At 38.3% G+C, this 25,649-nt stretch overlaps 2 protein-coding genes across 4 annotated transcripts in view; both read right to left on the bottom strand.

Moving 5' to 3' along the window:
• LOC143857353 (F-box protein SKIP23-like) overlaps positions 1-10,889 on the bottom strand; it is a 17,718-nt gene extending 6,829 nt beyond the window's left edge. The window contains exons 1-2 of one of the 3 annotated variants that reach the window (XM_077367785.1): positions 10,645-10,889; positions 10,402-10,510 (exon numbers count right to left, since the gene is read on the bottom strand). In XM_077367785.1, coding sequence (XP_077223900.1) covers positions 10,402-10,474 — 73 coding nt within the window. In that variant the 5' untranslated portion in view covers positions 10,475-10,510; positions 10,645-10,889. Of the gene's footprint in view, positions 1-10,397; positions 10,511-10,644 lie in introns of all 3 variants that reach the window. The other 2 variants (XM_077367786.1, XM_077367787.1) reach the window with 2 other exon arrangements.
• Positions 10,890-16,764: 5,875 nt separating this feature from the next.
• LOC143857462 (uncharacterized) lies at positions 16,765-24,337 on the bottom strand. Its single transcript, XM_077367884.1, has 3 exons — positions 23,243-24,337; positions 22,985-23,085; positions 16,765-17,044 (listed from the first exon to the last, which is right to left on the bottom strand). The coding sequence occupies exons 1-3, from the start codon at positions 24,254-24,256 to the stop codon at positions 17,020-17,022; spliced, it is 1,140 nt and encodes a 379-aa protein (XP_077223999.1). The 5' UTR covers positions 24,257-24,337; the 3' UTR covers positions 16,765-17,019.
• Between the last annotated feature and the right edge of the window lie 1,312 nt (positions 24,338-25,649).

Below are 25,649 nucleotides of genomic sequence, written 5' to 3'. Positions count from 1 at the left end.
AGAATCCAAATGGTGGTGAAGATGATCTTTGGCCTGATTCGGGTAAAATTTATCACCACAAAAGTCTAGGGTTTCCACTGTTATCTATCTCGGGTAGGGAAGTGGATGTGCGTATGGGTTCCCTAAGAGCTTGTCCGATAGGGAAAAAGAAAAACTATAATGAGACCTTGTAGGAGTTCTGGAAATGGGCACAAGTGTCCTGGGAAATCCCATTTTACATTGTCCCTCTATGTTGGCGAAGAATGAAGTTCTTTTTATGTTTGAAATAGAATTACAAGCATTATAGATCTTCGTTAAGGGATCTGAGGCCTTGGATAATAATTTTCTTTCCCTCTCACCATGAAAAAAGGAATTTATTCAAGGAGATGATGCTCATTGGGTTCATTTTTATGGCATCTCATTGCACGGCTGGTCTGTTTCAACGGTGGAAGCGTTAGGGGGCTTTTTTGGTAAGGTTGTATAAATCAAGATGGAAGGCAACAACCAGAATTGTATGAGTTATGTCTCGGCCAAAATTCTAGCCCCCCGCTGGCTTTTCTTTAACTCCTGCGTTAAGCTCAAAATTTTAGACTAGATCTATACCGTTGGGGTTGATCTTCTGAAGGAAAATCCTGATCCCGCTATCCCAGGATTAGGTTTTCATTTGCCGGCGGATCAATCTCCTACGAGTAAGGGGCTTTTGCCTGGTGAGCCGTTGGGCTCCGTATGGAATTCAAATTGCAAATCTAACCAACCAAATCTTCAGGCGGGGTTGCCCAAGAAAGTGCCTTTGGTCTGCCCTGAAAAAGGTGTGGTGGAAACTAAAAAAAGGAATTCAGACCATTTAGGTCTACCGTTGATGAGTCCCAAGATATCTAAGCCTAACCTGCCCCTAGGCAAAAAATTGCTTCGCTGGTTGCACCCTTCACGAATATCAAGACAGTTGGCCTCCATCCTAGAGCCAGGAAGAGCTTTGATTATCGAGCCCCTGGCGGTGTCTATGATGGTTTAAATCCCCTAGTCAGGGCATCAAGATCACAAGAAAATTTCTTTATGAATATATTGGAGAATATCTTGGCTTCAAAACCAGGATCAAGGAAGATAAACAGCAGATTATTGAAGCTCCTAAAATTTTACTCCCAATCTGGTACGATAGGCCCTATCTATAGCTAACTCAGTAGCCTTGGATCCTGGATGGTTGTAATTTTTTTGGGGCTGAGGAAGATTATAGCGATTAAAGCGTTTGTGGGTGCATCCATTAACTTACCCTCTCTCGGTAGTTGGGAAGTTGGTACTTCATCTCGCGTCTTTTTCAGTTTTCTAGCGCTCTCTTCTAGAAGCAGATGGTTCAAGGCCCTGGGTTTGGTATTAAAAGGTACACTCAACCTCATATTTTGAAGAGACTCTCAAGCCTAAAGAAAGTTCTTCTTCCAGGCTACCATTAACAAAGGAGGAATGGTAACTCCTGATGATCCAGGAGAATCCTCTTCTTGCTCTGGAAGACAGCTATTCGCTTTTTGTGCTTTCTGGAAGCTACTCAGGCTAGAGTCTCAAGTCGGGCCGATCACTAGGTATAGACTGTCGGATTATTCTGTTAAAAGACACCCATTTACCGTTACACAAGCACTCTTTCTTTAAGCTACTTGGGTTCGGAAAAAGGGTTGTGAGGAGGCAAAAATGGGATGAGACTAAGGTGGTGGGTATCCGGCTGCTGGAAGAAAAGCCTACGAGTAGAAAATCTCTGGGATTCCTGAACAAGATTCCGAAGGTTTTTCTCCTTTTCCTACCAGTCTCAGATCCAGCATAGCATGGAGGAAGTTCTTTCGGTTTGACAACTTGCCCAAAAGCACAAACTGAATGATTATCTAGATGATGATGACAAGTCTGTTTTGATGAATGCCTTGCCTCTTCCCTGTCTTTGAAAAGATGAGAGCGGGACCTCAAGAAATAAAGGGTAGTAGATGAAGAATTCGAAAGGGAAGTGAAATAGTTATTCGACGGGGTGGCATCGCATGAAAGTGTAGACCTCACTGTAATGGTTGACCCTGAAGATCATTTTTTGGCTTGTTACTAGCCTAGGAGTATGCTCCTAGCCATCCTTATTTTATATATAGCTTTTAGAGTTCGCATAAAATTCTGGAAAAATCAACATGAATCCAGGCTTAAGAAATGACAGGCTAGCCCAATTTTGAGCTTGTTTTGATATGTTGGGTCCACCTAGTGATGTTAGAAAATTAGGTTGAATCACCACCCTTTTGTATGGCAATTCCTTCTTTCATCTTCAATTAAAAACAAAGATTAGTCCAATGCCACCAACAACCGTTTCTAGTGGGGCATCTAATTCAAGAAGAAGTGACAACGCAAGGATTGAAATTAAATTTACAGTCATAAGCAAGCTAATAAATCCCACTATATTTCAACACTTTGCTAAATGTCTTCTTCTAAAAATTTGGAATTCTAAACCTTCTTTAACATTCTAAAATTTCTACAAACCTTCTGATCAACCCAAAAGAGTATAACCTTCAAAATTTTCAGGGGTGTGCAGTCTCACATTTCTAAGAAATTCAGAATTGAAGGAAAAAAACCTAATATGTTTAGGGAGTTTAAGAGAAAAGAACATATTATTAGATGTTATATAGGGGTGCAACTAGGGTCAGGTGGGGGTCGGGATGAGGCCAACCCGACGTGACCCGAGGAACCCATTTTTCCAACCCGAACCCGACATGTTTTCCAACCTGACGAGGTTCAACCCGATCCGACCCGAAGAACTCTTTTTCCATCCTGGAACCGACCCAACCCGAGTTTTTAATCTTACAAAACAAAATTTTGATAAAAAAAAAATGTCGGATTTCAATCGGGTCGGGTTGCCCAAACCCTCAACCTGAACCCGACCCGACGCGACGGGTTCAGGTTGCACCCCTAATGTTATATGCCTCGTATCTTGGACTGAAAGTCCAAAGAGCAATCCAAAAAAAAATCAGTTACTGAGATTTAAAGAACACAGATTTTCTGATTCTGGAAATTTTGCGCCAAGAAAAACCCGATAAAGAGCATGCCTTATTGGTATCTACAAGACAGCATCATATAAAGAAGAGGGCACAACACATCATACGAATTGAAGAGGAAAGCACAGCAGAAGATCAAACATCTAACACGAACGCTCTGCAAGTGCAATCTATTCGGACAGATCCCTTGAATGTCGGAAAATTGGAATGAGAAAGAGACCCTATGTGATGCCATGTTGGAATGAGAGGAGAGAGAATCTTGGTGATGCCACGTAGGATGAACTTGACAGTGAAACTGTTCAGCTCAGAAGTGAACATATCTCACCCAATTGCTATTATATAATAGATAGTAAATAGAATCGGAAAACTTGGGTAGCCATGACAAAGAAAGGTGGCTCTAAGCCTCATGATCACGAAGTACATAATCAAATCATCTGACCTACCGGGGCGTGAACTAAGGAATATTTAGGGGCAGGGACAGAGCCAGGAATTTCCTCTAGGGAGGGGCAGGGGCAGAGCCAGGAATTTCCTCTAGGGTTGTTATAAGCAAGGTTTTAAATTTCGGTTTCGGAATGCGTTTCGGTCCTCACCGAAACCGAACCTAAATTTCAGCCAAAATTTCCGGAAATCTGACGAAATCTTCTAAACGCCTATTTTATAGGCTATATAATTTTGACGAAATTTCGGTAATTTCAGCTGAAACTTCGGGATAATATTAAATAATGAATTAAAATCAGATTTTTTGGAGATATTCCTTAAATTTCGGGGAAACAAAATTTCGATCGAAATTTCGGTCGAAATTTTGTAACGTTTCGATTTCACCCAATTTCGGTTTCGGTCGAAATTTTGTAACGTTTCGATTTCACCCAATTTTGGTTTCGGTCTCAACCCGATATTTTGGACTGAAATTTCGGATTTCGGTCGAAATTTAAAACCTTGGTTATAAGGGTGGCGATCATTTCCACTTGGCTATTAAAACCACTGGCAAACTTTTTTTAACAGATTTTCATGGGTGATGAGAAAGTTGCAAAGCTTTGGGCTGACTCTTGGGGGGGTGAATATTCAACTTACCGAGTTGCCAAACAATCTCCAAGTTCCTAAACTTTCTAATTCTAATAATGAGAGAGTGGTAAGCCTTATTCGACCATATACTAATTGTTGGAATGAAGAGGTTTTCTATCTATCCAGATTGTATCTACTGTGATACTAGACATCCCAACACACGATATTGGTACTTCTTATGTAAATCGACCATCTCGGTCTTTATTTTAATAAAATTGACGATCATTCAAAAAAAAAAAAAACACACGATACTGAAGTTTGGAAGTCGTGCTAGTAGTGGGAAGTTTTCTATAAGGTCTGAATATTATTCCCAAATAACTCTATCTATGAATTTCAGCATGCTACTAGTGGAAAATTTTCTGTAAGGTCTGCCTATTATTCCCAAATAACTCCATCTATGAATTCCATTTCCTGTACTCAAACCTTTTAACTTTCTTGAAATCACAACTGTTCCCCTCAGGTGGAACAATTTGGTTTCAAAGAAAGTATTTATTTCATAAACAAGGATATAGGAAAACTTCTCTTATGGCCTCATATTTGAGCCCAAGTAGCATATAGGGTGAATCAGTCTAGAAAAAATGAATACTCGAGTCCTTACAAGTAACAAGTTCAATGTTCTGCTTCAATGACAGCAGACTTTAGTCTTTAAAGTAGTGAAAAAAAAAAATTCAAGTTCAGGGGACGGGAATGCCAAAGTCAAGTTCAGGGGACGGGAATGCCAAACTTATTATTAGTTACTTGAAACTTCCTCTGATAAAAGATGTTAGAATTTAGAAATATTGTGACCATCCATGAATGGGTCAAACAGTCTAGTGGTCTGAGAAAACAATTACGAATGGTAGCTCTCAAGACACAACCTCTATAAGGAGTGATATAGATTCGAAGCCGCATAAGCAAATCACAAATCTTAAGAATAAAATTAGTTGTGTCGTTAGGAAGTTAAACAAAGAAATATTTCTGAGCTGATGTTTAGGATGTAAGACAAACAATATAAGTGGGAACTTTCAATTGCATTGTAGTGATCTCTGGTCTCGGCTTGCTAGGATAGCCACAGGTGTAACTGAGATCCGAAAATTACAGATATGGAGCAGGAAGAAAACTAAAGAGCACATTGCTGACGACAGAGATAATTGTGTCAAACTAGTGAACAGAGGTAGGACCTATTCTTCCAAGTGTTACTCGAATTTCAATAAGGAATCTATCCAGGTCAGTTCATGTGTGGAAGATAGATACAAGTTACTCAGAGGCTTGAAATCAGATTAGAGATCATTACAGAATATGATCTCACAGTTCCAACATAGATGAAACATGAAGTTAAGCTGAGATCTGTTCTAGAATTTGCACATAACTCTTCAAATTTTATTTTAGCTATCAACCACAAGTAGATCAGGATCCAAGAGGATCAAAAGGAATACTCGGGACAACAAGGAGGGGCTTCTATGCAGGAATGATAGTTGCTAAAAATCAAACAGGATCAGCGAATTTCACTCAGATCACTAGCAGATCTCAATATCTTCTTGTGACCTTGAGCTTTCTTTTCTTGCTTAGTAAGTCCACCAGTATAACTCTCAGATCTCTAGTTAAAAAAAGCAGTAGAATCCATTTCAAAAAAAACAAAAAAGGAGTAGAATCTATCTTGGATTAAACTAGTGTTGTGACAGCAAATTCTCATAATCAATGGCAAAATTTTAACATGAGGCAGTTCGAATTTGTGATGAAAGATCACACTTGACTTTCAAGAAATTATAACAGATTATGAAGGATTATTAAATCAACAAATAACAGAATTCAGGATAGGATGGAGCTTCTTTGGAACAGAATTTGATGCATATGACTAAACAGTCAAAGTTCATTAAAGAATGAAGGAGATACTGCTATCCCACAAAAAAAGAATGCTTTTAAAACTTTCCTCGCATAAATTGGAGGGCCACACCGGTGACCATAGTTAAAAAACTCACTCAGACAATAACTCGGCCAAGGTAAAAAGGAATTGAATTGGATGCGCAAATGATTCGCACAATTAACTTTTCATTAACTTGGGTAAGGGAAAGGAGTTTTTGATTGATTTGATAGGGAAAAACTTGGTCTTGGATCAAAATTCATCCAAGGAAACCAAATTGATTTGGGCGGGTCAATTTTTGACTCTGAGAGTTTTTAAACTATGTATCTCACAGTTTAGTGGTCCAAAAGAAAAGAATCAAGGACAAATTGTAGCTCTCATAAGTCATAACATAGAAACTTTGTGAGGAGTGCCACCGTGTCGAGACTTAAGGGGTGTGACCTTCAGGACCGAATCAAATTCTCAACAATGAAAGTGCGATACTAAATCTCCAATAGACCAACATGGCAACATACCACCTCCATTCAGCTTTCCTAATATAAGAATAACAACATCTCATGGATAAATCAAGATATAACCACAATTATATATATATATATATATATATATATATATGTTTTATTTTTATTTTTTTTCTTAAATCAACATGAATACAACATATCCACGTAAAAGGTGACTTTTAAAAAGTAGGACGAAGTTTACAACCTTACTACACCATTCCAAAACAGAGCAATAATAATCAAACATGAATACAACATATCCGTATGAACTTTCTCTAATAAAACATGTTATAAAAAGTGACTCTAAGACCAGTCATATGCAGCCAAATTGATATCTTTTCTATTGCAATCTAAACCAAAACGAAGAAGACCAAACTTGTTTATAAGGACCTTGCAAAAAAATCTACCTTACGTCAGTTGAGATGTCGTGGCAATAACTCATTTGTTACCGTCTTACTCTAGATTCGCTATTGATGGAAGGCAAATGGGGTAATTTGACATCAGACGATGATTTTAAACGGACGGTTTGGATCATCCAATGATACAAAAAACCCGGTATTTTCTAAAGGGTGCACCCTAGGTTGGCATTTTGTTGGGTTTGGGTTAGGGTTGAGGCCTTGGTCAATCCTTCGTAACATTTTCGATTTCACACGCATTCTTTCCGCTCTAGCTCTCTGTACACGTGGCCCTCGAAGCGAGAAACGGGTCACCCGCGCGTTATTTCTAATAATTTTGTGTGTTGGATTTGGACGAGATGGTGATAGTTGTTTAAGCAGGTGGGTTTTAATTCTTTCAAGAAAGAGTCAAGTTCTTACCATGGATTCACGTCTCTGTTGCAGAAGGTAGGGTTTGAGGGGTAGGTCTTCTAAGGTTTCATTTTAGGGTTTTTGGGTTTTCCTGTTTTTTTTTTCTATTCCCTTTTTAGGTTTAATGAAAGAAAAGGGTTGTAAAGAGGGAGATTTTATATGGTGGCCGACCTTTACATGTAAAGGTCAGAGAGAGAAACCACCCTCCACTTTGGATCGAAAATCAAGGGTGGCAGGTTTCTCTCTCTCTCTCTGCCCTTGTTACAAAACGGTCGGCCACCATATAATTTCTCGTAAAGAGGAATGCAGTGATCTCTAATCATCCATGAACCCAACTTTTTGGGTTTCAATGAGATGCTAGCTGTTTATCTTTTTTCGTTCATTGGATTTTGAGGTCATGTGAGTATATTTTGGAGATGAAGAAACTAATGATAATTTTAAATTAATGGAAATTTCCTGTAAACTAATTGTAGTCCCGTGCGATGCACGAGGCGGCCCAAAAAATAAAGATTTATAAGTTACATTTTTTTTTTAGAAAATTTCTGCAATTGAAATTTTGGTAAATGTTGGTTTGCTATTTGGAATTCTTGGTAACCATTTTGTAACAAGGGCAGAGAGAGAGAGAGAAACTTGTCACCCTTGATTTTCGATCCAAAGTGGAGGGGGGTTTTTCTCTCTCCGACCTTTACATATAAAGGTCGGCCACCATATAAAATCTCCCTCTTTACAACCCTTTTCTTTCATTAAACCTAAAAAGGGAATAGAAAAAAAAAAAAAAAAAAAAACAGGAAAACCCTAAAATGAAACCTTAGAAGACCTACCCCTCAAACCCTACCTTCTGCAACAGAGACGTGAATCCATGGTAAGAACTTGACTCTTTCTTGAAAGAATTGAAACCCACCTCCTTAAACAGCTATCACCATATCGTCCAAATCCAACACACGAAATTATTAGGAATAACGCGCGGGTGACCCGTTTCTCGCTTCGAGGGCCACGTGTACAGAGAGCTAGAGCGGAAAGAACGCGTGTAAAATCGAAAATGTTACGAAGGATTGACCAAGGCCTCAACCCTAACCCAAACCCAACGAAATGCCAACCCAGGGTGCACCCTTTAGAAAATGCCGAGTTTTTTGTATCATAGGATGATCCAAACCGTCCGTTTAAAATCATCGTCTGATGTCAAATTACCCCCCCCCCTTTGCCTTCCATCAATAGCGAATCTAGAGTAAGACGATAACAAATGGGTTATTGCCACAACATCACAACTGACTTAAGGTAGATTTTTTTGCACGCTCATTATACTCTCATTCGCAGCTTGTCTCCCGGTAGAAGTAGGGCATCAAATACCTACCAAAAAAAGAAGTAGGGCATCTCTTTTGTTTCCAAAACGCATCTCCCAGTTGAAGTAGGGCAAGTCTTTTTTCCTTCCTTTTAAGCATCTCAATCAATCTCTCGGTGTCTCTCTAATCTCAACGTATATTCGAACAACCTCAGATTCACTGGAAGGAAAGAGGAAGCCATGAAAGTAAAAGGTCAAAAAAAAAAAAAAAAAAACAAGTTTTTTCTTCTTCCTCTAATTTGGTCTTCTTCGTTTTGGTTTAGATTGCAATAGAAAAGATATCAATTTGGCTTCATATGACCGGTCTTAGAGTCACTTTTTTATGACATGTTTTATTAGAGAAAGTTCATACGGCTATGTTGTATTCATGTTTGATTATTATTGCTCTGTTTTGGAATGGTGTAGTAAGGTTGTAAACTTCGTCCTATTTTTTAAAAGTCACCTTTTACATGGATATGTTGTATTCATGTTGATTTAAGAAAGCTATATATATGAGAAAAGTGTAGCTATATATATATATATATATATATAATTGTGGTTATATCTTGATTTATCTATGAGATGCTGTTATTCTTATATTAGGAAAGCTGAATGGAGGTGGTATGTTACTATGTTGGTCTATTGGAGATTTGGTATCGCACTTTCATTGTTGAGAATTTGATTCGGTCCTGAAGGTCACACCCCTTAAGCACCCCTTAAGTCTCGACACGGTGGCACTCCTCACAAAATTTCTATGTTATGACTTATGAGAGCTACAATTTGTCCTTGATTCTTTTCTTTTGGACCACTAAACTGTGAGATACATAGTTTACAAACTCCCAGAGTCAAGAATTAACCCGCCCAAATCAATTTGGTTTTCCTTGGATGAATTTTGATCCAAGACCAAGTTTTTCCCTACCAAATCAATCAAAAACTCCTTTCCCTTACCCAAGTTAATGAAAAGTTGATTGTGCGAATCATTTGCGGATCCAATTCAATTCCTTTTTACCTTGGCCGAGTTCTTGTCTGAGTGAGTTTTTGAACTATGGTCACCGGTGTGGCCCTCCAATTTATGCGAGGAAAGTTTTAAAAGCATTCTTTTTTTGTGGGATAAGCAGTATCTCCTTCATTCTTTAATGAACTTTGACTGTTATTAGTCATATTCATCAAATTCTGTTCCAAAGAAGCTCCATCCTATCCTGAATTCTGTTATTTGTTGATTTAATAATCCTTCATAATCTGTTATAATTTCTTGAAAGTCAAGTGTGATCTTTCACCACAAATTCGAATTGCCTCATGTTAAAATGGTTGGGCCTGTAGCTAAATGGTTGAGGCTCTGTATCACAACCTTAAGATGGCAGGTTTGATCCCAGCTTAACTATAAAAAAATGTTATTGCAAAGAACGGTCCAATAGCCCTAAATTATCAGAATAGTAAATTATATATTCCATGCTTCCCATGAAAAATTGTGTCAATCCAATCATTCACATTGATAAGCTCTAGTTTCTTTGAATATAAATAAAAGTTGCATACAAAAGCAAAGGGAAAAAAAGGAATGTAGAACAAAAAGAGTGGCAACTTTTCCCCACTTTCCCCAAATTTAATTACCAATTCAAACAATATAATTCCCACAGCAATCTCGAAAATAAGAAATATGAGGTATTTTTTTGAATCGCGGTTACAATCTACAACAAATAAACAAAACTAAAACCCTAAAATTCATACAAAGAAACAAAAAAGACAAAAAGTGACTGCTTTTCCCCAATAATAAAACCCATAAAGAAAACCATTAAAACCCTAGAAACAAAAAAAACCCTAATTCAAACCCTATAATATGAAAAGGAAAGGGAAAAAAAGGAATGTAAAACAAAAAGATTAAAGTATTACCCACCCCTCCAAAGCCCTCTTCCATTTCGAAGCAAAATAAAAAAAGCCCCACCCACAAAACCCTCTTTGGAAGCCATTATTTGAGCCCAAACCCCAAGTTCGATAGGGGTAGGCTACCCAAAAGAAAAAACCCCAAGTTAGACAGGCGTAGACTACCCAAAAGAAAAAACCCAGGAAAAAAATATCCCAACCCACCAAAACGTTCTCCCACAAAACCCTATTTTGCAGATATGATGTGAAAAATTACCTTATCCAACAAGAGATTTATTCGAAGGTGGGGAATCCTCTTCTTTAATGGCAGCTCCGTGCGATTGTCGTGAGGAATGAGAGCAGGAAGGGTTTTGAAACTGTGGGGACGGAAATAAAGTAAGGGACGACGACAGGACTCTTGCAGGAAATGCGTGGCTGGGAAAGGAAAGGTGGGAATTTTTACAAAGCAAGGGTATGTAATTTCAAAAAACAGACGCAGATATTTCCCAAATCAGTGAAATCTAAAAAGATAGATTACTTTGGAATAGGAAACATTGTGTGGTTTTAAAGGCCCAGCAAAAAAGGAAATTTATTAGAAAGCAGAAAATTTATTAGAGATGATGGCCAAAGATGTCTTACTATCTCATTTGAAAATATGATTAAATGAAAATAATCATATTTGCAAGGGATTTGCTAGGGACTTTCACAGAAAGGCTGTTATAAGCAATTTAAAAATGAAAATATAAGCTGAGCTTGCAATTATTAAAACATGGTAGCACCAATATCAATAGCCTTTTAATTTTTTTTATTCAATACTGAGAAAATATTTTGTATAAAAATCTTGGCTTCTTTCCAATAACCCTAGATACTATTTGCCCATGTAGATGTAATTGCCGATTAGATGATCGAGTTCATCCATATTGTGGGCCATATTTGGATGGACCAAGTTATAAAACCACATGCATCAAACAATATTGACCGACTTAGAGGTGGTAGGTCATCCATATTGTGGGGCATATTTTTGGGTGGATCGCATTAGAAAACCACACGCATCAAACAATATAAACCATCTTAGTGGTGGCCATGAATCAATTGAGATATTATTGTTGGCCATGAACAAATTGATATAGGTTCACTATTTTTCACCATCATATATGTGGTTGGACAATAGGTAATTCAGATCATCCATATAGTGGGGCTATAACCACATGCATCAAACAGAATAAGTAAGAATATGATACATATAGTATAAATACGCATTACTAAAATTTATAGCATGTAGTATTACACTGTTAGAACACTTTGTTGCTTACAAGCTTTATGCTTATGCAATGTTGTTGCTTTGTTTTCATATACTGAGTAGCTGGTGTTTCTTTTGAGATCTGTAAAGAGACCATGCTAGAGTGTGAGTATGGGTTGTATATACTTTTGTTTTATTTGGTCAGATGTTCTAGACTCAAATGTATATATGAGAGAGAGAGAGTTTATATTATGTACATCTAGATCAATGTGGATATTATGTTTATTATCATCCTTATATGGATAAGTTATTTGATTCAGAGGCCTTACACGCATGCCGGGTTGGCCTAGTGAGTGTGCGGCACCTGTCACGTGCCCTGAGGGTCGGGTCGGGGTGTGACAATACACGTTTGGGAGATGAGTGGGGAATGAACCGAAAATAAAGGAATACTAAACGATTTTGACCAAATCTTTTTCTGTATTTTTTCTTTAAAGGCTTTCTGTGCATGGGAATGCCTTGGAAACGTGGGGAATACGAAGAGAGATATTCGCCATAAATACGGAATACAGCTAATATATATTAAATCTCATTAACGCATAGGGATACGTTTTTAATTACTTCTCTGAAAGCAATTATATGTGTGTTATCTAATATTAGAGATACCACACATATAATTGTTTAGATAACACATAAATACGGAATATAGCTTGAAATACCGTTATTTAATTCGGTATTTAATTTTGGGAAGCTGTGGGTGTGACACGTGGCACAACCTCAGCTTCCCACATTCAACTTTACTTATATATATATATAGAGGAAACTGTTGGTGAGCTTAAGCTCACCAAACTTATGGTGAGCTAGCTTGCCCAATCACATGGAGGCCCACTTTGTTAGGATGATCCAAAGCATTCATTTGAAAGTCCCTTACATAGATGGGGGGTGTACTAAAAATCAGTTCCATAGGATCATCCTAACCCCTCCATTTGTGGAGGACAAAAATGGACAGACACAAATCTGCCCCATTCTTGTCCTCCACAAATGGAGGGGTTAGGATGATCCTATGGAGCTGATTTTTGGTACACCCCCTATCTATGATAAGGCCTTGCAAATGAATGGTTTGGATCACTCCCCAAAATGTGGGACCCATGTGATTGGGAAAGTTAGCTCACCAACACTTTCCTCTCTCTCTCTCTCTCTCTCTCTCTCTCTATATATATATATATATATATATATGAGGAAACTTATGGTGAGCTATATATATATATATATATATATATATATATATATATATAGAGGAAAGTGTTGGTGAGCTTAAGCTCACCAAACTTATGGTGAGCTTAAGCGCCCAATCACATGGAGGCCTACTTTGTTAGGATGATCCAAAGCAGTCATTTGAAAGGCCCTTACATAGATGGGGTGTGTACCAAAAATCAGCTCCATAAGATCATCCTAACCCATCCATTTGTGGAGGTCAAAATGGACAGACATTGTTTGCCCATTTTTGTCCTCCACAAATGGAGGGGTTAGGATGATCCTATGGAGCTGATTTTTGGTACACATCCTATCTATGATAAGGTCTTGCAAATGAATGGTTTGGATCACCACAGAAAATGTGGGACCCATGTGATTGGGGCGCTTAAGCGCACCATAAGTTTGGTGAGCTTAAGCTCACCAACACTTTCCTCATATGTATATACTAGTAAAAAAACCCGTGCCGACAAAGAATTGTACGGACCACATAATAGGCTGATCCAAACCGTCCATGTGATGGAACACAACATAAAAATATTGTGCCCCAAAAATCATTTCCATAGGCTGATCCTAGCCCTCCAATCTATAGAGGTTTCAATAATATGTTGTTCCTCTTAAATCGGATGGTTAAGATCACCCAATAGATTTTTTATTAAAAAAGCATAAAGGAGGGGGGTGGGATTGAAATTAAATGGCTTTAATGGGTTCCTTTGTTAAAAAGCATAAAGGAGGGGGTAGGATTGAAAATATGTGGTTTGAATGGGTGCCTTTGTTAAAAAAAAGTCAAAAAAAGTGATGTGTAATTCTCATAGAATTTTCCAAAAATTCAAAAAATTCTCTTCTTTTCTCTTCTCCTATATTAGGGTGATCTTCTTCTTTTGTGAGCTTCGCTAGTTCATTATTTATTACTGACAACAACTTATATTCTTGTATTTTAGTCTGCCACAACAAGCATCGAGTTAATATCTGTACATCTCCTTTAATCACTGTGTCCACTTGTTGCAATCTCATTATTCAAGCATAACTAAAATCCTGTCTTCTGTCATAAACACACAATTATTTCCAGACACATATGAGATGCTCTGTTTCTAATTGACACTTATATCTATTCATTGTCTGGATTTTTCATGACTCGTCTGAACTTTCAGAACATGTTCATATTATTGTAATTAAGTTCTCTGAACGCATAGTTACTCACTTACATTGCAGGTTCGTTTTTCTTTATCAAATTTTTATAAGTTTTCAATAGTCTTGATGTTGCTATAACCAACATGAAGTTCTTATATGTGTTCTTCTATGAGAAGAGAACCTGTAGACGACTGATTCTATTTAACTGTATTTTTAGCTTAAAATCAGTCTCTTTCCAATAGCATTTTAGTGTAGAGCCTTTACTGTATATCATTAAAAGGTTATTCAAATCATAATGCATTGATTTACCAACTCATCTGAAAAAATGTCATGAATTTTGAAAATCAAGATAAAACCTTCAATGTTGTCACTCAACGCATGGTTTTTTAAAGGCACATGCCCAAAATCATTACAATGTGTAAATAATAGAGCAATTACTTAAAAACACTCCTTCCTCAATTTTTCTTATATGTCTAAAACAGTTTTACAGCATTTTTTTTATAAAACATTTTTTTTTTCTTCCCCGTGCATTGCATGGGGTGTCCACTAGTATATGTATGTATGTATGTATATAGAGAAAACAGTTTCGCATATGGCCTATATGCGCTTGAGTTTTGAAGCAGAATATGATTGGTCCATCATAGTGGGTCCAGCCGTTTGTGCTATTTTACAACTCAAAGAGTATTTCGAGTATTGAACAGCACGTTCTGCGCTATTTGACAAAAAGCCATTCGAAGACTTCTCCTAAAGTTGTTAACAAAGAGAAATCCCCCTTACGGTTGTCTCTAACAAATCTTATAGGTACGAGTTGTAGCACAGCTAGAGGACGTTATGCATTTAAAGAAATATAGGACTTTGATCCACCGAATATGATATGTCGAATACTTTTAGCCTAAGGTAGTTATGCTTTTTTCATTTATGCAGCGGGTGTATGATGTGTGTTGTGTATGTAGAAGTAGAGGTGCAACTTGGGTCGGGCTCAACCCGAACCCGACGGGTTCAACCCGATTTTGGCTTGGGTTAGATTGGCATTTTCTTAGGTTGGGTTGGGTTAGGGTTGGGAAAAGCCAACCCAATTTAGTTTCGGGTTGGGTTAGGGTTGAGGCCTTGGCAACCCGACCCGACCCAAACCTGACCTCCATCCTCTAATTTTATCATGTTTTTCTTAGGATTATATTTTTTTTCTTGTATTTTTCTATTTGGCCCTATATGAACCCGAATCCAACACGATTCAACCAGAAACCAACCCGATTTGGAGTCAGGTTGGGTTAGGGTTGACCATCCTCAAACCGACGCTTGGGTCGGGTCGGGTGAGGGTTGTGGGAATGATATCTCAGGTTGGATAAGGGTTGGCATCAACCCAACCCAACCCGACCCAAGTTGCACCCCTATGTAGAAGCCCCAATGGACATACATGTGTGTGTGTGTGTGTGTGTGTTGTAATAGAGAGAAAGAGTGAATATGGTATTTGAGGGCTGGCTGTCTGGTAGTGTGGTGTAAGGAGAAAATGACGTGTACAAATGCTATGTGTGTGCTAGTGTATGTGCAAGGAAGATGTTGGTTGTGGGGAGAATGTGAAATGTGTACAAGTGCATGTCAAAGGAAGATGTTGGTTGGGCTTGAAACTACCCAAATTACTCTCTCTCTCTCTCTCTCTCTCTCTCTCCAACTTTCTGTTTCTTTCTTGAAGGTAGAAGGAAGGAGCAAAGGCACGGGTTCAGATCAATTGGGTGACTTGTGAAGACAAAACAGACTTAAAAATGGCAGGGAATTATCACTCCAATCTAAGTTCTACACTAAGCACATGGAACTGTCGGTGAAAGCTTCACATGTAATTGTCTGGTGGAAGCTTCCCTTTTAGGTGTAGCTTTCTACAAACATTTCCAATAATGTCAGGCTTTTGGAAAAGACCTTGGCTATAAATTTCTTTGCGAGAGTTATAAATCCAGAGGTGTTTTGTTTTTTCAAGTTTAGAATTTCTGGGAATCAATCCAATCTGAAACACTATTGCCTATGAGGTGCAAGCACAGGTGGTGAATTTTAGACCAGACCGTGTTCTGCATCCAGATATTGATAGGTCTACACCAACAGAGAATTCTGGGGGTTTTAATTCTAATTCAAGGGCTTTGTTTGAATCCGTGAAAGCTGAATTTATGACTTTTGAAACCAAATCTGCTAGGTGCCAGAAATAGTAAATTTTGCAGTTGTTATTTGCCACTCAAAATGTTTTGCATAACTGATCATTAGAGGTCACAATTCAATTCTTATATTTCTATTATTTGCACTAACAATATTTGATGATGCATTGTGAATTGAATTTATGGCCATTCTGGCATTTGTACCTTAATTTCATCAGGATGTATGAATTATAAGTCATCATGCTACCAGATTTCTAAGGAACAAATATTCCTTTGCATGTGATGGTTCTTGTTTGATGTGGGTCCTGATGAGGTATCTGAACTGGTTCCTCCGTAGTTTCTTTTACTAATGGTCAGTTTAAGTCACAGTTCTTGCAGCTTCTTAGAGCTCATATCCTTCAGAAGTCTTTTAATCTTTTCTGTTAGTTATTTATTTTTATCTATCTACCTCCTTTGTTTTTATGCCTTGTTGTAATAATGTCACTGCACACTACATTAACCACCTTTTTTCTTGGATGTTAACAGCATTTGAGAATGGCATTTGCCTGCAATCCTAAGTGTGCAATGCAACATAGATAAAGAATCACCTCAACATATCCATAAACCATTTCCTCTGATCCCACAAAAAATGTTTGGCTTTTTTATCACAACACACAGTAACAGTAAAAGAAACCCTCCAGAAGGCATTTTCCACATTCAAACAAATCCAAATCTGCAACACAAGTGCATCAAATCAAACCAACACCCCACACAAAGGTAAAATCAGGATAAGAAACTATACAAATGGGCCAACTATGTTTAATGTACTTTCTGAACTGACGAATGGACCACAAAAAAGAGCAAACAAGAGAAGGGTAAGAACATTAATCTATGTTCTCCAGCATATTCATCAATCTCATTCTTCATACGCAATCAAACACCTGCATTGCATTAATAAGTAGATTAGATTAAAATTACACACACACACACACACACACAGGCGACAATTATCTGATCTAGCAAATTGAAAAGCCTATATTAAAATGGAGTGCATGATATAAGAGTAGAATTTTGATGGGTTTCCATTGCAATGGGTTGTATAATCAACAGATTAAAATGGTGGGTTTGATGAAGGATTTGTTTGTGCTTTTGACTTGGAGTTCCATGTGACGGTCTGCGTTGTGAGTGTTCTTCCCAGAACCCCAAACCCTAGATTTAATCCGTCGAAAGGGGTTTCTCTTCGAGAATGGGAAATAGGGTTTCAGGGATTTCTTCGAGTCCAACTTTAGGGTTTCTCTTCGAATCTGCCATTTAGAGATTCTATTAGAATCTTCTCCTCCTACGGTTTACAGATTTCTCTACGTCAACAACTTTAGGAGAAGAAGTCGAATGGCTTTTTGTCAAATAGTGCAAAACGCGTTGTTGAATACTCGAAATACTCTTTGAGTTGTAAAATAGCACAAACGGCGGGACCCACTATGACGGACCAATCACATTTTGTTTTAAAAATCAAGCGCAGATAGGCCATATGAGCTCGAGCGAGCGCATAAACTATTTTCCTTATATATATATATATATATGTGTGTGTGTGTGTGTGTGTGTGTGGGGGGGGGGGGGGGGGGGGGAGGGGGGGATGCTAGCGTCCATCGCAAAAGGCATTTCACAGCTGGTTTGTTGCACGCCAGACCACCCACCTCGTGAATGGAGACAAAAGTTGTTGTCTTCGTTCACGAGGTGGCTGTTGTCACATGCAACAGACCATCCGCAAAATGCCTTCTGCGATGGACGCTAGCAAATTCCTATATATATGAGAAAACGGTTCCTACACACTTGTGCAGATAAGTTATCTACACACTAGCTTAAAATACAGTGGGGGCCCACATTGTTTGGTTGATCCAAACCATTCATTTGGGAGGCCCTCACATCGATAGGGTGTCCACAAAAAATCAGATCCATAGGATCATCCCAACCCTACGATTTGTGGAGGTAAAATGGACGTGTATAAACCTTCACAAATTAGTCCATTTTTTGCCTCCACAGTTTGAATGGTTAGGATGATCCTATGGATCTGATTTTTTGTGGATAGCCTATCTATGTGAGAGGGCTTTTCAAATGAATGGTTTGGATCACCCAAACAATGTTGGCCCCCACTGTATTTTAAGCTAGTGTGTAGATAACTTATCTACACAAGTGTGGTTAGGATGATCCTATTAGCTCACTAGGGCTGCAACTCGAGCCGGGTTTTACCCGACCCGCATCGACCCGACCCGAAAATAGCTTGGGTCGGGTTCAGGTTTCATGGGTTTCGGGTCGAGCCGGTTTCAGCATTCAAAAGCCCGCATGAATCTCGGGTCGAGCCGGGTTTGAAGGGGCCCGACCCGACCCGACCCGAGTTACATAAGTTATAGTATGTACATTTTTTTCTATTGGTAGTTAAAAGTTAAAGGGATAATTACATTTACACCCCCTCTAGTTTCTGACACATCCACTTCCACCCCTATAGTTTAAAACGTGACAAATACACCCTTGTAGTTTCAATTTGTTTAAGGTAGGTCCCCTCAGCTGAAGGTTCGTCCATAGATTGAAGAGTTAGGATGATCCGATGGAGCTGATTTTTTTGGGCACACCCTATCTATGTCAGGACCCATCAAATGAACGCTTTGGATCATCCAAACAATGTGGGCCCACATTATTTGGATGATTTATTGGTAGTGTTTGGATTCGGGTAGGGGCCCACATTATTTGGATGATCCAAAGCGTTCATTTGATGGGTCCTGACATAGATATGGTGTGCCCAAAAAATCAGCTCCATCGGATCATCCTAACCCTTCAATCTATGGACGAACCTTCAGCTGAGGGGGCAAACCTTAAACAAATTGAAACTACAGGGGTGTATTTGTCACGTTTTAAACTATAGGGGTAGAAGTGGATGTGTCAGAAACTAGAGGGGGTGTAAATGTAATTATCCCAAAGTTAAAAGTGAAAACCCACTGTTACTGTATGTGAGTGTAATTTCTGCTTTTATGAGTTGAGTTGATTCAAGTGTTTGATTCAACATTGTTTGATTGTAATTACAACATTGTTTGATTACAACATTGTTTGATTCAAGTGTGATGTAAGTGTAATTACATCATTGTTTGATTCAAGTGTAATGTGAGTGTAATTTCTACTTCTATGAGTTGAGTTGCCTTGTCAAACAAGAATTTTCCTTAAAAATTTGCGTCAACGTGAAAAAACCCGACCCGACCCGAGATTTATCATGGGTAGGGCCGGGTTTGGGAATCGTGGGTTTTCCGAAAAAAAACCCGACCCGACCTGACCCGAGATATTTCACGGGTAGGGTTGGGTTCTCCAAAACCCGACCCGCCCGACCCGAGTTGCAGCCCTATAGCTCACCATATATATATATATATATATATATATATATATATATATATATATAGAGAGAGAGAGAGAGAGAGAGAGAGAGAGAGAGAGAGAAAACGGTTATATATATATATATATATAGGAAGAGAGAAAACAGTTCCTACACACTTGTGTAGATAAGTTATCTACACACTAGCTTAAAATACATTGGGGCCCACATTGTTTGAGTGATACAAGCCATTCATTTTTACGGCCCTCACATAGATCGGGTGTCCACAAAAAATCAGATCCATAGGATCATCCCAACCCTACGAACTGTGGAGGCAAAAAATGGACTAATTTGTGAAGGTTTAAAGACGTCCATTTTACCTCTAGCAATCGTAGGGTTGGGATGATCCTATGGATCTGATTTTTTGTGGACACCCAATCTATGTGAGGGCCTTTAAAATGAATGGCTTGGATCACCCAAACAATGTGGGCCCCCACTGTATTTTAAGCTAGTGTGTAGATAACTTATCTACACAAGTGTGTAGAAACCGTTCTCTCACATATATATATATATATATGAGGAAAGTGAAGCTACACCGCCGGCTTAAAATACAATGGGCCCACATTGTTTTGGTGATCCAAAGAACTCATTTGATTGGCCCTCACATAGATAGGGTGTCCACCAAAAATCAGCTCCAAATGATCATCCCAACCCTACGATTTGTGGAGGCAAAAATGAACGTGTAAAAACCTTCACAAATTTGTCCATTTTTGCCTCCACAGTTTGAAGGGTTGGGATGATCCTATGGAGCTGATTTTTGGTGGACACCCTATCTATGTGAGGGCCAATCAAATGAATGGTTTGGATTACCAAAACAATGTGGGCCCATTGTATTTTAAGCCGGCGGTGTAGCTAAGTTAGCTACACCGGCGGTGTAGCTTCACTTTCCTCTATATATATATATATATATATATATATATATATATATATATATGTGAGGAAACTGTTGGTGAGCTTAACCAAAGTTATGGTGAGCTAGCTTGCCCAATCACATGGGGGCCCACTTTGTTAGGATGATCCAAACCATTCATTTGAAAGTCCCTTACATAGATGGGGGGTGTACCAAAAATCAGCTCCATAGGATCATCCTAACCCCTCCATTTGTGGAGGACAAAAATGGACAGACACAAATCTGCCCCATTTTTGTCCTCCACAAATGGAGGGGTTAGGATGATCCTATGGAGCTGATTTTTGGTACACCCCCTATCTATGATAAGGCCTTGCAAATGAATGGTTTGGATCACTCCCCAAAATGTGGGACCCATGTGATTGGGCAAGCTAGCTCACCATAAGTTTGGTTAAGCTCACCAACAGTTTCCTCGTATATATATATATATATATATATATATATATATATATATATATATATATATATATGAGGAAAATGATTATGAGCTTTAAGGCCCAAACACATGGGTCCCACATTTTTTGTGGTGATCCAAACCATTCATTTGCAAGGCCCCATCATAGATAGGGTGTGTACCAAAAATCAGCTCCATTGGATTATCCTAACCCCTCCAAAAGCGGAGGGCAAAAATGGGCAGATTTGTGGCAAACGGTGTCTGTCCATTTTGCCCTCCACTTTTGGATGGGTTAGGATGATCCTACGGAGCTGATTTTTTGTACACACCCTATCTATGTAAGGGCCTTTCAAATGAATGCTTTGGATCATCCTAACAATGTGGGCCCACATGTCTTTGGGCGCTCAAGCTCATGTAAGCTATATGAGCTTGAAGCTTACAATCATTTCCCTCTCTCTCTCTCTCTCTCTCTCTCTCTCTCTCTATATATATATATATATATATATATATATATATATATATATATATATATATATATATATATATAGGATGGCTACAAATTATGAGTTATAGGGAGGATTATGGTTATGGTTAGGGTTATGAGTTATGGTTATGTTTATGATTAGTGGAGGTTTTCAAATGGATGGCTACAAATTAAACTCCTATAAATCGAATGGTTAGGATTATGGTATGGAGGTGGCTTCTTAGGGACACCCTATCTATGTGAGGTCCTATAGAATGAGTGGGTAGGATGAGTCAAACAACATGTAGGTAGTGTTATATAGAGGCTTGCTGTGATACCTTATAAAATAATCAAATAAGTAATAAGGCATGTGAATTGTTATCCCTGAAAAATAAAACCACACCAAATAAATCCAAAGAAATTGGCAGACATGTACATTATGAATATTATAGGCAGAAATTTTTTCACGTCATTGTAACAGAAGAAAATAAAAAAATTAAGAAAGCAGGCCCGTTGAGCACTTCATAGAGAAAGCCATATAGAAACAGAGAGCCCTTTATAAAAAGCTATAGGTGAGGAGAGGCAGAAAGCTCGCAAAGAGAGCAAGTAAAAGTAAAAGAAAGGAAGAGAAGAGCAAGTGAGAAAAGTATAGCCTTTGAATTGAATCTGATCTGAACCGTGATTTTCTTTTGCACAAACGTTGGGGATTTCATCAACATCACCAGGACTCGGAGAATACCGGGATGTATCATGCAATGGAGAAGAAAATTCAGTCTCTAAAATGCTAGAAAGTAAAAAAGCAGGCGGCAACTGAATCTCGAAGAGGCTCGATACATTGGTATGGATTAGGGTTCCTTCAAGTATCTACACAACCCAGATTTTGAGCAAGAGAATCCTACACCCTAAAAACAGAAGCGAATATAAACCCTAAAACTGAGAAACCCAAATAAGAGATTGGAATGGAATGGCGGGAAGAAATTAGAGCCGGTGAAAATGGTGTAGGGTTTTGAGAGCTGGAGAGGTAAGGGTCACGGTAGGAAAGGGAAGTGTGTGTGTGTGTGTGGGAGAGAGAGAGAGAGAGAGAGAGAGAGAGAGAGAGGTGGACACTATGCATGGAAACAGAGAAACGCGTGGAGAGGATAAGAAGGGAATTACATTGTATAAGCTGGGATCGACTGGCCCAAAACTGGTCAAAGTACAGTTGTCGAGTTAATAGTTTTTTCAAAAAAAAAAGAAAAAAAACATTCGAGACTTTCCCGATCTGCTTATATTTCACGGCTGGTGTGTGTGCGTGTGTGTCTGAAAAGGAGAATCTGCAAAAGGTAACTTCATCATCTTATAGTTGTTAACCGTAATGTTAAAAGCTTTACTTATTTTTCAAATAATGAGATTTTGATGGTCAACTTGTAGGATCTTTCCCGATCTGCTTATATATAAAAGATATATATGGGATTAGCTACGGGACTTTCGCATAAAGGCATTTCACGGCTGGTGTGTGTGTCTGAAAAGGAGAATCTGCAAAAGGTAACTTCATCATCTTATAGTTGTTAATTGCAAACAACAAAACTTGTAGGATCTTTTATAAAATCATCACTTTATTGCAATGAGCTAGTTCAGTCAAACTCTTTAACAGAAACAATGACGTCCATGTTGTGACCTAGGTTTTGAAATCATTATTTCCTGTTCAACAATGTTAACTGACCTCATATCCAAAGCAACAAAGAGCTTCTGCATTCCAACAAGCATGCTTTTCAAGCAGGTAATCCCAGAAAGAAGTACATGAATTGCATTCTGCAGCTCCAACTAAATAAAATAAAACAAGACTGTTAGATTCACTTCCATCCATGTTAAAGCACTAATGAATTGCTAGCAAACTTTAGCACCTGAAGGCATGAAAAAATTGTGAATAATAAAAAGAAGTTAGAACATTGGAAATCCTGCAATTTCTCGTTTCCCATACCTTAATATGAGGGACATTAGAAGAAAAGGTTCCTATACTATACTCCCCATGCTCCTTTTCCTGGAGAACATCAAATGCTTCCCAAAATTGGCCGTAGCACATTTGTAAATCACATTTATTTTTGGTTTCAACCTGTATATCCTCTCCACACCGAATCACTTTTGTTTTTATCAAAAGGGCATTTGGATGCAAAAAGTTTGCAGAGTTCATTTCGGAATCCACAACCACTAAAGGATTTTCAATCATTTGAAGTGCTTCAGCAATGATGTTGAGAAAATTAGGTTTCCCTGCTGTCCAAAGTTTCTTGCAGAATGCTGGTGTAAGTTCTGATATAATATCAGTCCTTGTCATACGATTTGCTAGTAAACCAAAATTCCGACCAGTGTTCAGATAAGCTAAACTAATCATAAACATCAGTCGCAATACCAACAAAGGAAAGTGGTCTGCTGCATTGATTTTGGATCTCCTAATCCATCCTAAAGTCTCATTTCTATTAAGCATAGCATTTTTTACCATTTCCACCACGGAATCAAAGGCCTCAATCAAAGAATTATGTCCAATAGCATCATTTACTAAACAGGTGACCAAGTTTGCTTCCTGGAATCGAAGTCTTTCCGCACATGAAGATCTCGTCGTGAAAAAGTAACCTTGGCAAGAAGATACCAGAAAAAGAAGTCGTTCAGCAATATATACATAACAGTGAGGTGATATACATCCAACTTTTTCCTTCCAGTTGATATTAAATGTACATTTCAAGGCAGCTTGGGGCTTGCTGCTGACCAGAGAGATATGCCCGGATCCTGATTCCATGTTCTCATTCAGTGGTTCAATGAAATGTTTCCATGGTGCGATCTGAACAAAATGATTACTGATTGACTGATACAATTCATCAGGTACCATTCTAGACATGAATAAAAGAATCACCACCCTCCCAATTTCCACATGTGTTAGCCTACCCTTTATCAAGTAAATGTTTTCAGTAAGAACTTCTAATTCCAGACTATTTACAGCCATCACAGCAAGAGACCAGCATCGTGTAAAACAGTAGCCAGCATCCTCAAGACTTGACGCGCCACATTTTTCCAGATATAGTGTTGTACCAGCATTAATAAAAAAAAAATCACACACAATATATTCTTCACAAACTCCAAATAGCTGAATATTATACCTCTCAAAATATCTAATTTCCAAAGACGTGTCAAAATATGCTTTTAAATGCTCATTCAATCATTAGAAATTTGAGCAGATCACCCACTAAAACACACAATATTACAGCAAAGAACATTTCTTGTTAATGTTATGATAGAATTATAACTTGTCACTAGTTAGTGTTCTGAAGTAGAGGTACAAACCACTTCTGAACTCCATGGATTTTGCATGAGGATTTCTTATACGGAAGCCACCACATGAGTATAAAAGTAGCTGAAATTCTAGGCGACGTGGCAGTTCCCATATGCAAGAGCACCATAGGAAGTAGCGAAGTGTGAAAGCGACTAGAATTATTGATATAAAATATAGATCTGAAGGGTACACAAACATGAGACAACCATTGTTTCCTGGCCACATGTCCTCCTTCCATTAATAAGCAGCCTAAAGCAACCAGGACATGTGGTGGAAACACACTGGCTGTCCCAAGCAGGGCATTCTATTTGTATGTCCCTTTACCATTATCCTAAAAAGAATAACAAATAAAAGCCATTTTCCGAATCACTATTGCCCCACATCTGTTATGTGAGGCCAACAGTTCGATTCAGATACTGAGCTTTATCAGCAATCAGACCATTACGGTCACCCCCAGTGGGAATATTTTTGGGGCATCTCATAGGTGTTACTTTTCAAATACAATCACTTGCATCATATTGGTAAAAATGGGTAGGAAGATTAGCATAAAAACTTTTAAAAATGGAATACATTTCAACTTTATGATGTATCAAATAGACCATGTAAGTAAATATATTCAATTCTAAAAGTGATCGGACTGGATCTCCACACATTAAGAGTGCACAAGAGAAAGAGTAATAAAAATAACACATATAGTTCAGATTTTTTTTATAATACTACTAACGCGGTAAGTTATTACCTTTGACATGTGGCTCAACAAAGCGAACCCCGAGGAATGGGAACTGCTCTACACCCAAGACCTATCAGAGAGAAATTGTAATTGAATTGGTAAATTTCCATTGTAAGATGAAGACAAAAGCAATTGCCTTACTATTAACAATTAACAAAAGATCAATGATTTACCTGAGACACCGATGAATTATCCGCCTGGCCGACGGCCTTGCTGGACGACTGGTCGACACCCTTCCCTATCCAAATGTTCTTCCAAATCTTGTTGATACTTGAATTTGTTGTAACGCTCGGGACACTCAATTGTATGGTCCCTATGTATGTTGTTGATATGCTG

This window comes from Tasmannia lanceolata, unplaced genomic scaffold, assembly GCF_043159265.1.
Source record: "Tasmannia lanceolata isolate RefF3 unplaced genomic scaffold, GAP_Taslan_0.1 ptg000024l, whole genome shotgun sequence".
Taxonomy (NCBI): domain Eukaryota; kingdom Viridiplantae; phylum Streptophyta; class Magnoliopsida; order Canellales; family Winteraceae; genus Tasmannia; species Tasmannia lanceolata.
The sequence above is the reverse complement of the archived record's forward strand: the minus strand, read 5'-3'. Positions and strand labels throughout refer to the sequence as shown.

Bases quoted from the DNA above. Each gene is read 5' to 3' on its own strand.
- LOC143857462 (XM_077367884.1), bottom strand. From the start codon at position 24,256: ATGGCTGTAAATAGTCTGGAATTAGAAGTTCTTACTGAAAACATTTAC. The intron at 23,086-23,242 runs GTATGGGAAACG...TATTTTATTTAG, and splicing joins CTAATGTCCCTCATATTAAG to TTGGAGCTGCAGAATGCAAT. The intron at 17,045-22,984 runs GTCAGTTAACAT...AATGCAATGCAG, and splicing joins TTTGTTGCTTTGGATATGAG to GTGTTTGATTGCGTATGAAG.